This window comes from Oncorhynchus gorbuscha, linkage group LG24 (assembly GCF_021184085.1).
Source record: "Oncorhynchus gorbuscha isolate QuinsamMale2020 ecotype Even-year linkage group LG24, OgorEven_v1.0, whole genome shotgun sequence".
Lineage (NCBI taxonomy): Eukaryota > Metazoa > Chordata > Actinopteri > Salmoniformes > Salmonidae > Oncorhynchus > Oncorhynchus gorbuscha.
The window spans coordinates 28,265,549-28,276,946 of NC_060196.1; the positions used below are offsets into that span (position 1 = coordinate 28,265,549).

At 42.0% G+C, this 11,398-nt stretch overlaps 1 protein-coding gene and 2 long non-coding RNA genes across 3 annotated transcripts; all 3 read right to left on the reverse strand.

Moving 5' to 3' along the window:
- Positions 1-324: 324 nt before the first annotated feature.
- On the reverse strand, positions 325-1,231 carry LOC124013311. Its single transcript, XR_006834847.1, has 2 exons — positions 1,072-1,231; positions 325-931 (listed from the first exon to the last, which is right to left on the reverse strand). It is a non-coding gene; the product is annotated as an uncharacterized LOC124013311 (long non-coding RNA).
- A 2,633-nt stretch (positions 1,232-3,864) lies between these two features.
- On the reverse strand, positions 3,865-7,615 carry LOC124012198. Its single transcript, XM_046325675.1, has 15 exons — positions 7,312-7,615; positions 6,924-7,048; positions 6,748-6,819; positions 6,579-6,662; positions 6,314-6,460; positions 6,144-6,224; positions 5,873-6,022; positions 5,715-5,764; positions 5,524-5,593; positions 5,352-5,438; positions 5,158-5,256; positions 4,957-5,037; positions 4,752-4,856; positions 4,194-4,306; positions 3,865-3,904 (listed from the first exon to the last, which is right to left on the reverse strand). The coding sequence occupies exons 1-15, from the start codon at positions 7,568-7,570 to the stop codon at positions 3,865-3,867; spliced, it is 1,563 nt and encodes a 520-aa protein (XP_046181631.1). The 5' UTR covers positions 7,571-7,615.
- Positions 7,616-10,397: 2,782 nt separating this feature from the next.
- Positions 10,398-11,309, reverse strand: LOC124012929. The gene is made up of 2 exons (XR_006834795.1): positions 11,147-11,309; positions 10,398-11,006 (listed from the first exon to the last, which is right to left on the reverse strand). It is a non-coding gene; the product is annotated as an uncharacterized LOC124012929 (long non-coding RNA).
- Positions 11,310-11,398: the final 89 nt, after the last annotated feature.

Sequence of the window (11,398 nt, forward strand, 5' to 3'; positions counted from 1 at the left end):
GGGCAGCTGAAGAGTATTTCTTTCTTTCATAAATAAAAACAAACTGTGATTGGCTGGGCCTGACTCCCCAGTGGGTGGGCCTATGCCCTACCAGGCCTGGCTGTGCGCTCCTCCAGTAATGTGAAATCCATAGACGGTGTCATCCCTATTCAGCTGCAGTATATTGAAAATGCATTTGTCTGGTATCAGTATAGATGGAATTGCGTTTACCTTGCATTCGGAAGTCCCGATTTTCTGGTAGGATTACAAGGCATAACCTCAACACACATACAAACAAAACTTACTCACTGCTTTCCTTCAGAATGGATCAAATAGGCAGTGGAATGCTTCCATATATATCGCAACATTTATTGGAAATGGTAAAAAGCAACAACAACAAAAATGGTTACAACATGGATTATCAAAAGTGATCTTTGCATACAGACCAAAACTACTACAGGATTTGGCCTCGTTTCGACCAGGGTCTTTATATAGGCAGAACCAGGTACGGTCTTGATCTTATATCAAATCCATGACACCCTCCTCAAAGAAAGCAGAAATGATCAAGAACATCTGAACAAGAGTGCATGGGAGGAGGTATAGAAAAGAGTTGGGGGCAAACGTAGGACAGCAGTATACAGATGAGAAGAAGTAGCAAAAAAGTCATGAAACTTGTAGACTTGTAAATTAGTCTAGATGTTATTGAAAGAGGAATTAAGTGAAGGAAGCAGCATAGGAATATGGGATGTACGTAGAGTGGGCTCATAGAAGTAAGATGGTTGCTTCAATACAGTCTGACGTTCAGGGGTGGTTGGACATATAAGATGGGGGGCTGGTGAGCTTCTGCCCCCATTGTACGTCGTCACACAAACATTCCCCCACCCATGTCCAGGGGTCTCAGTGTTATGTCCCTTGACGCCATTATACCAGTCGCAGTGTTAAAATCGTGTATCTGTGAATCACAACATGAAAGACGATGAGTGACAACATTTCCACATATTGAGCCATACAACATATAACTGAAGCATACAGTAGGGCAAAAGCTTGCTGCTGACATGTACACTGCAACTCTGAATGATGTGAGCATCTTACCCCAACTGTAGGTCCGTTGTGTGTGTGATCGTTTTAAGCCTCAACATCAACCAGCTCTGGTGGCATTGGGGACTTGGGATGCTTGCTCTCAAAGTGCTGCTTGAATGTCTTCGGATCCGGCATCTGCGTCTGTAAGGGGTCAGGTAAGGAATGGAGGATATGAACAATCATTGGCTGAGACTGAATTTTCGGGTGACGACCAAACAAAGTAATAAAATGCATCAAACTACGACACATCACACAGGCCAGTACAATGGACTGTACTGAGAGAAACCTAAAGGTAGGCACGTGAAACATTCAGGCTGCTGCAGACTATGGAGGCTCTAGTCTAGAGTGCCAAGCATTTGTTCAACTCTCTAAATGGTTAAATGACTGACGTTCAGGGGTGGTTGGAGAGACTGCTGGTGAGCTTCTGGCCCTGTTTTAGGTTGTCACACAAATATTCCTCCACCCATGTTCAGGGGTCTCAGTGTTATGTCCCTTGAAATATATGTACTTTTGGTAATACTTTGTATGTAGGCAACAAATACAATCATCTTAAATTGCCATGTTGAATTTTTTTGCCATCGTAAATTGTAAATTGGGCATATTTCCCTAATGCGGACAGTTTGTGTCATGTTTTGTCATTAATTATCATGTCTTGTCCCCGTGCTTCCCCTTCTATTCGTTTCCCTCTGCTGGTCTTATTAGGTTCTTTCCCTCTTTCTATCCCTCTCTCTCCCCCTCCCTCTCTCACTCTCTCGCTCTCTCTTCTCTCTATCGTTCCGTTCCTGCTCCCAGCTGTTCCTATTCCCCTAATCAATCATTTAGTCTCCCCACACCTGTTCCCGATCCTTTTCCCTGATTAGAGTCCCTATTTCTCTCCTTGTTTTCCGTTCCTGCCCCGTCGGATCCTCATCTATAATTCACCGTGCTGTGTCTATGTTTTGCCCTGTCGTGTCGTGTTTCCCTCAGATGCTGCGTGGTGAGCAGGTGTCTGAGTCTGCTAGGTTCAAGTGCCTTCCCGAGGCAACCTGCAGTTCTCGATCAAGTCTCCTGTCTGTTCTCGTCTTTACGAGTAGTATTATGCTTTTTGTTTTGTAAAGTTTCTTTCTGGATTAAAGACTCTGTTTTCGCCAAGTCGCTTTTGGGTCCTCATTCACCTGCATAACAGTTTGTGTTACTACCTTACACAAGCTTGCATTTTCACCCTATAAAACTTGGAATTACACAAAATGTTAACCTCAGATTGGTGATGTTAGTCTAAAGGTTTATAGACTTAACGATGACATCAGATTGATTGTTTTAAACAGATTAATATCTTAGGTTTTGTACCATGGATTTTTCCAAGTGCTTGGATGCGCAGAACTTAGAATGCGGAGTTAATGAAATGCCCAGGAAATGGCACAGAAAATTTGGGGCGGTCTCTCCAATAAAAGTCAATGGCCGCACACCAATACATGGATTTGACAGTCAATCTATTACTTAAATAGCAGTCAGCTGTTGTCACTGTTGTTATTCTATAGAGGGTCGTGAATTATTTAGGTTAACTAACAAAAAAAGTGGTCTGGTCCCTTTTCCATGATGGAAGCCTCCCGAAATCAACATCCAACTTTCCAAATTGTAGATATAAGCCTTCAAGTACTCATCTAACCAACTTATTCAGGGCCAGCCAGGCCCCCCTGTTGCCCCCCACGCGCCCTGAAACCCAACCCCATAAAAATAAGCTAACATTGTACCACCTTATTTGCTGTAACACACAGTATTTTTAGGGAAGCAAGGCATGTGTAGGATGTGCATGGTAGAGTATGTTCTTTGCATTCTTTATCATGTATTTCTCATAGAAAGTGTCAGGAAGGTGTATTGGAGGCGAAGTCAAGTGCAGGAGAGCAGATTATAATGAACAGGCGCACTTTATTATAGTTCCAAAAAAACGAGAGCACTACATGAGACAAACACGCTCAAAAAACGGAACATAAAAGTAGAGCGCGTAAACTAACACGAACTAACATGAATTACACACAACACATGATGGAAATCAGAGGGTTAAATACAAGTCGCTTATTGGGGAAATGAAAACCAGGTCTGTATGGAAACAAGACGAGACACGTGGATATACGAAAAATGGAACAGTGATGGCTAGAAAGACGGTGACGTCGAACGCCGCCCGAACAAGGAGAGGGGCTGACAGTCTATTCTCGTCATTCATCTAATCTTGCCATTCGATTTCAATGGTATTTCTCTCCGTTTGAACTGAGTATCGGCTCAGTGGGAAAGATGGTAAATGGTTCAGACATTAATGGCAAATATAAAAAAGACTAAGATACCCAAGTTACCGGAGTCGACAATGGCAGACTGTTAATGTAGAGTAGGGATAGTGAGAAATAACATTCAACGGAAGCAATTGTCCCCTCTAGTGGTATAATTTATACTGTACCAGGTTACTACACTGATAATACAAAACATTGAGGACACCTGCTCTTTCCATGACGTAGACTGACCAAGTGAAAGCTATGATCCCTTATTGATGTCACTTGTTGAATCCGCTTCAAGAAAGATTTTAAAACCTTGAGAGAATTGAGACATGGATTGTGTGTGTCATTCAGAGGGTGAATCGGCAAGACAAAAGATTTAACTGCCTTTGAACGGGGTATGGTAGTAGGTGCCAGGCGCACCAGGTTAAGTGTGTCAAGAACTGCAACACTGCTGTTTTTTTCATGCTCAACAGTTTCCCATGTGTGTCAAGAATGGTCCACCACCCAAAGGACATCCAGACAACTTGACACGACATGGGCCAGCATCCTTGTGGAACGCTTAGGGCAGCTTGTAGAGTCCATGCCCCGACGAATTGAGGCTGTTCTCAGGGAAAAAGGGTGTGCAACTCAATATTAGGAAGATGTTCCTAATGTTTTGTGCACTCAGTGTATGTAGTCCTACATGTTTTTAAATAGTACAGTATCACAAACCACAGTACAAAACCATATAAAGTGTGGGCCTGTAGTATCTGTAAATCAACAAAACATTGTTTTTATTTCCATATTCAAATAATAAAGCATCATTGTTCATGTAATTATCTAATATTAGCATTATAACTATAGGAAAAGGAAATGGTCATAAAATCAAATAAATGAAAAGACGGAAACCAAAATGTTTTTGAACTACAACTTATTTTATTTAAAAATGTAAAAATCAGTGCAAAGTAATGTAGTGCATTGGTGTCTAGATCCCTGTTGGGTGGCAAAGTGTCACAAAAATCCTGTGGGGAGAGAAAACAAGAGAATACATTCAATTAATGTGTGTTAAAAACTAATCAGGGTTCAACAAAGCACTTCAATTCCTTCAAAAGAGAGAGAGAAGGAGAAAGGAGTATGGTCCCTGCAGTAGGACTACATGCTGGCCATGAGGTTCTCCAAGTGGTACTCCAGGAGGCTGGAGAGCTCAGTGACCAGAGACTCTGGGTTAAAGTACCAGGCCAGCTGCTGGCCAAACATGTCATCTAGCAGAGCCATCAGCCCGCCCTGAAGAGAACACCACACAACACATATAAAATGGCTCTGAGTTACTAGCTTATCAAGAGGAGAGAGACAATCAGAAATACTCCCCCTAAAATGGCATTGAAACCCTGTAAACCATGAATAAGGAAGTGAATAGGAAGTACACTAAGAATATGGAAGTAAACAGGAAGTAACCTAGACTCTTACACTGAGCTGCAGCAGGTATCTGTCAGCCTCTGGCTCCATGTTGGCAGCAGTGGGCAGGAAGGAGTACAGGAGAGCGTACAGACGCTCCACGAACCCACCAGGATGCTAAAGGAAACAAAGGAGGAGAGAATAGAAGAGAAGAGGAATTTAAGCGAAACTGCTAATAGACAGATATCAAAACATGTACCAGTGAGATGCTACTTACCACCATCAGGGACTTCTGAGCTGTCATCATCCCAAACAGCACCAGCTCAAAGAGGACATCTATCATGTTCACATGATGGATCTAGGACAAGAAAACATGTTTGGAGAAAATAGGAATGATTTCATATTGATCAGCTACTGTGATGTATAAAAGACATGCACATGGAAGAACTCAGTGAGACTTGAGAGTTAATGAACTCACCTTTGCCTCAGCCAGCTCCCTCTCAATGTCATTCCACTTGGAGGGGTCACTCAGGTAGTCCACAAAGTCGTTGTAGGTACTTATGAACTTGGCCTCGTCCTATGACAAAGAAAAGAGCATCTTTTAGTGAACAGAACACATTTCCCCTCAGGGACGCTCTCTTTCCCTTGAAAAATAATGAGTTAGTGAGTTACCATGTGGTTGGCCTGAACCAGTGCGCCCAGGAGGACCTTTCCCGCCACAAACAGATGGTTCCTGCTCAGGGTGGAACCAAGCAGGGTCTAGGGAAGAGTTAGGGTGAGACATCTTCCTCTAGGAGACAGAACAAGAAGTCACAGAGAGAAAAAGAAAAGTGGGTCCACTCACAGTGAAGGCCTGGCGCAGGGAGACGAGCCTCAGGGCGATGTCCTCCACTCTCTTGGTGGTAAGGTAGAGGCTGTGGAAGGGAGGGAATGGAGCATTTCAACCATTAGAGTCAATGGGGGATAACAGCATTATGACCACTATCCTTCTGCATCTGACAAGCCCAGACTACACAGACATTTAGAGGAACTCACTTTAGCAGAGGAACCTCCCTCTCCTCAGGCAGCAGGTCCTCCTCCCAGCCCTACGACAACAAAACAAGCATTCAAAATCAGTGACCAATGACATAACAATCGGTCAATGGAAGGATCTTAATGCTCCTAGTCAATAGTATGTGTGTGTAACGTCTGACCTCATAGCAGTTGTGGCCCTCAGGCTCTGGGTCAGTGAAGTGCTGAGTGGTGGGCGTAGAGAAGGAGGCAGCCTCCGACCACGCTGAAGAGGAGAGAAGCCCGTCCAGCCCCATGTGGAGAGTGGTGTACACCACTGAGACATCAGTCTGCTGCTCAAAACACACACAACACACCTGTTTACCGCACACACACTATTAGAAAACACAACAAATCTAATGTAAAAATGCCCAGTAATGTCTAGTCTATATACTTGGGAAATCTTTTATTTACCTGGTAGCAGCCAAGCGTCACGTCCACAGACGTCTCGTGGCGGAGGTGAGACGCATAGTGGGTCACCCTGCCAGCCACACGCTGACAGAGAGAGAATACATGTTAAGGCCAAATGGAATAAGTGAAGAAAAGCCTCATCTAATACTATTTCAGTAGTATTTCCGTCTTACCTGGATCCAAGTGATGGACTGCACTTTGGTGGCACAGTAGGGGATGCCCTCTGGACTAAGCCTGGCTGTCTCCTTGGAGATGGCCCACACCAGTTGAGTCTCCAGGCCTCTCACCCTACTCACGTGGTGCATCCTCACCACCACCTGCTGTTGAGATAAACAACAAGACAACATCAACAAAACCACTTCAGCAATTGCTGTGACACATTTCCATCAAGATCAAATGACTGACAATGTAGGATTGGGAAGTTACAAAGACATAAACCTGGGATCCCCCACGCATGTAGGTGATGATGGGGCTGATGAACCGGAAAGTTCTCCAAGCTATAACCACCGGACCGGCATTGTTCTGCACATTACAATACATTCATGTTGGAAACAGTAAACATTGTAACAGTGATGTGACTGTGTGTGTGTGTGGGGGGGTCTCTTACCTTGATCACAACAGGCCCACAGTACAGGGGGCTGAACCTAATCAGAATCAACTGCCAATTGCCAGTGGCCTCCTAAAGCAGAAAGCAGACAAGAGATGTGTTTAATGTCAGAGACACAACTTGAATATCTGGGATATTTTTCAAACATAAAACCCCAAACTTTCTGAAAATTGTACCTCAAAGATGGTCTGCACATCTGGCACATCCTCAAGGATGATAGCAGCATTCTGGACATCAAGGACTGGCAGCTGTGGAACATCCAATGACACATCCAACTGGACCTCATCCAGGACAGTTGTTTCTAAAATTAGGAACATTGGAATATAAAATAATTAATTGTTAGGACAAAACGTATCAAGATTGCTAATACTAGCTAGCTAGGTAGCAAAAGTCAATCGCTTAGCAACAGTTACTAAAGTGAATGTTAGCTAGCAAGCTAGCTAGCTACAACATCTCTGGCACAAGCATTTTTGCCAAGTCTGAACGATAAAAATACACAACATTTCGCAAATTATAATGACATTGTTAAATGAAGTTAAAAAAAGAGTTTTAAACTCCACATACCCTCTTCGAAGTCGCTGTCACTGTCCATCTGTCGACGATCACGAACCCTGCAAAACAGAAAAAGACAAGAAAAACAAGCCACAAATGAGTTTGAAGAACCTGTCGACGCAGTAGGCCGCAGACGTCCACGCATTCTCTCCACCAGTCTTGAAAAGCACCCAGGCATTTTCCAGTCGATTGTTCTCAGGTCTGAAAAATCAATCCAGTTTGTTGTCAGCAGCAAACAGAAGTTGTTGTTTTCGCACAGAAAACGTTCCATAGAACGTCGGTTAGATGTATCTTGGCAACACACGTTCGAAAATGATTGTTTACCAAAATGGACAATGTGTTGCCATAGAAATGAGTTTGGAATTATATTATTCCTTTTAGAATCCGTTAAAATTGCTTGTCAACCAACGTTCTATTGACGTTGAAGTGCTCCTTCGTAGTTCCGTTGATAGAGCATGACGCTTGCAACGCCAGGGTAGTGGGTTCGATTCCCGTCACCACCCATACATAAACGACAGCAGGTTTTATTGTAACTCGCTTTGGATAAAAGCCTCTGATGAATGTTGAGAGAAATTGTCAATTCAAGAGGGAGCTACAAAATTCATGTCCAAACGTCCTTTTCTTTGCCTGATGTCATTAAAAATGACATAGAATTCATCATTAGCTTGTTCTCTACAATATTATAACATTAATATACTTGTACTTGACAGTGTTGATGAAATAATAACGATAATTTGCTGTGACCATTGCTAGTTTAGACTGCACCGCACTTGGTTGTATGTGTTCCATATTTAGTGTTGTGGGTTAAATTCTCAAGAGTAAATCGTCGGTAACTTTTCAACAATATATGGTAGAGACATTGGGTTTAGACTATTGTTTTCTGACAGAATGTTCTATATAGTGGGCATATTTGTAAATCTTGAATTAAATCATAATTTTATTGGCGCACACACTATATTTTTGGCTATTTTGCCACCAGATGCTTTTCTATATCGTTGGTATAATATAAAATACAAATACCCAATATTGTGTTTTATAATGTCACTAGCCAGGTTGGTAGAATGAGACAAACAACGTGATTTCTTGTGTTTATTGAACAAATTCAGACAAGGGGGCCGCAGCCCACGGAAGAAAGCACTGAAGGATCTACACTACTGATCAAAAGTTTTAGAACACCTACTCATTCGAGGGGTTTTCTTTATTTGTACTATTTTCTACATTGAAGACATCAAGACAATGAAATAACACATATGGAATCATGTAGTGACCAAAAAAGTGGTAGTAAACAAATCAAAATATATTTTAGATTCTTTAAAGTAGCCACCCGTTGCCTTGATGACAGCTTTGCACACTCTTGGCATTATCTCAACTATTTGAAGAATCTCAAATATAAAATAAGTTTTGATATAACACTTTTTTGGTTACCACATGATTCTAGATGTGTTATTTCATAGTTTTGTTGTGTACAATGTATATAGTCAAAATACAGAAAAACCCTTGAATGAGGTGTTCTAATAGCAATAAGGCACCTTAGAGGTTTGTGGTTTATGGCCAATATACCACTCTTCCCTTGACCTTATTTCTTCAATAACCCATATCTCTTTTATAACAGGATATTATCATTGTCTATATGAAAGTGCATGTATGAATGAGTCTGATTTACCGTTTTCAATGGCAGGTTCACCTTCTGAAGCCGGATGAGGTTCCCAAAGCGTGCTGCGCACCCACCAAGCTCAGTCCCATCTCTGTACTCTTCTACGATGACAACAACAACGTGATCCTAAAGAAGCATCGCAACATGGTGGTCAAGACCTGTGGATGCCTGTGACACCAGTGGTAGCCCATCTATTCTACATCATTTGAATCAACTTAATTGCCATTGTTCCAAAATATACAAACAGGGTAATATAACTTGCAACCAGCAGTTGATAGCAATAATCTGTCAATATGCTGATATATACTATGTATCTAATATATTTATTTTGAGTGCGAGAGTGGTATATGAACAATAACCATACTTCCCTCTTGATTAACTAAACTCAAATAATTATCACCCTTTCATGTCATATATTCTGTGATCAATCAAAGCTGTAAAGTACTGTATTATAAATGATCATGTTAAAATTTGACACTTTTGATGGCTATAATTTCCCAGTCTCTTTTAGATGTACTAAACATGGTTCGCAAAACTTATCCAATTATTTTCTTATTCTTTAATCATACTTTTAACCAGTACAAATTAGTAGCAATTGAAAATGGAACAAAACATGTTTGGCCATTTTTGTATGTACAGAGGAACGAATACACAGTGATGTAAGTCCTTGTCAACATTTTTCTGGAGGACTATATACTAAAAAAAAATGTAAAATGTTGTTCCCATGTTTCATGAGTTGAAATAAAAAATCCCAGAAATGTTCCATACGCACAAAAAGCTCATTTGTCTCATTTGTTTACATCCCTGTTAGTGAGAATTTCTCCTTTGCCAAGATAATCCATCCACCCGACAAGTGCCCCATATCAAGAAGCACGATCATTACAAAGGTGCACCTTTTGCTGGGGACAAAAGGGCACTAAAATGTGCAGTTTTGTCACAACACAATGCCACAGATGTCTGAAGTTCTGAGGGATTGTGCAATTGGTATGCGGACTGCAGGAATGTCCACTTCTCTACCATAAGTCACCCCCGTCATTTTAGAGAATTTGGCCTCAACCACGCTTGCCCTCCACATCTGGCTTCTTCACCTGTGGTATCATCTGAGACCAGCCACCCGGGCAGCTGAAGAGTATTTCTTTCTTTCATAAATAAAAACAAACTGTGATTGGCTGGGCCTGACTCCCCAGTGGGTGGGCCTATGCCCTACCAGGCCTGGCTGTGCGCTCCTCCAGTAATGTGAAATCCATAGACGGTGTCATCCCTATTCAGCTGCAGTATATTGAAAATGCATTTGTCTGGTATCAGTATAGATGGAATTGCGTTTACCTTGCATTCGGAAGTCCCGATTTTCTGGTAGGATTACAAGGCATACATAACCTCAACACACATACAAACAAAACTTACTCACTGCTTTCCTTCAGAATGGATCAAATAGGCAGTGGAATGCTTCCATATATATCGCAACATTTATTGGAAATGGTAAAAAGCAACAACAACAAAAATGGTTACAACATGGATTATCAAAAGTGATCTTTGCATACAGACCAAAACTACTACAGGATTTGGCCTCGTTTCGACCAGGGTCTTTATATAGGCAGAACCAGGTACGGTCTTGATCTTATATCAAATCCATGACACCCTCCTCAAAGAAAGCAGAAATGATCAAGAACATCTGAACAAGAGTGCATGGGAGGAGGTATAGAAAAGAGTTGGGGGCAAACGTAGGACAGCAGTATACAGATGAGAAGAAGTAGCAAAAAAAGTCATGAAACTTGTAGACTTGTAAATTAGTCTAGATGTTATTGAAAGAGGAATTAAGTGAAGGAAGCAGCATAGGAATATGGGATGTACGTAGAGTGGGCTCATAGAAGTAAGATGGTTGCTTCAATACAGTCTGACGTTCAGGGGTGGTTGGACATATAAGATGGGGGGGCTGGTGAGCTTCTGCCCCCATTGTACGTCGTCACACAAACATTCCCCCACCCATGTCCAGGGGTCTCAGTGTTATGTCCCTTGACGCCATTATACCAGTCGCAGTGTTAAAATCGTGTATCTGTGAATCACAACATGAAAGACGATGAGTGACAACATTTCCACATATTGAGCCATACAACATATAACTGAAGCATACAGTAGGGCAAAAGCTTGCTGCTGACATGTACACTGCAACTCTGAATGATGTGAGCATCTTACCCCAACTGTAGGTCCGTTGTGTGTGTGATCGTTTTAAGCCTCAACATCAACCAGCTCTGGTGGCATTGGGGACTTGGGATGCTTGCTCTCAAAGTGCTGCTTGAATGTCTTCGGATCCGGCATCTGCGTCTGTAAGGGGTCAGGTAAGGAATGGAGGATATGAACAATCATTGGCTGAGACTGAATTTTCGGGTGACGACCAAACAAAGTAATAAGATGCATCAAACTACGACACATCACACAGGCCAGTAC

What these genes read in the sequence shown, in the direction of transcription:
- LOC124012198 (XM_046325675.1), bottom strand. Translation starts at nt 7,570, where the DNA reads ATGGAACGTTTTCTGTGCGAAAACAACAACTTCTGTTTGCTGCTGACA. An exon ending in GTGGGCCTGTTGTGATCAAG is followed by an intron (nt 6,663 to 6,747) that starts GTAAGAGACCCC and finishes TGTAATGTGCAG; the next exon opens with AACAATGCCGGTCCGGTGGT. An exon ending in AGGGCCACAACTGCTATGAG is followed by an intron (nt 5,765 to 5,872) that starts GTCAGACGTTAC and finishes TTGTTGTCGTAG; the next exon opens with GGCTGGGAGGAGGACCTGCT.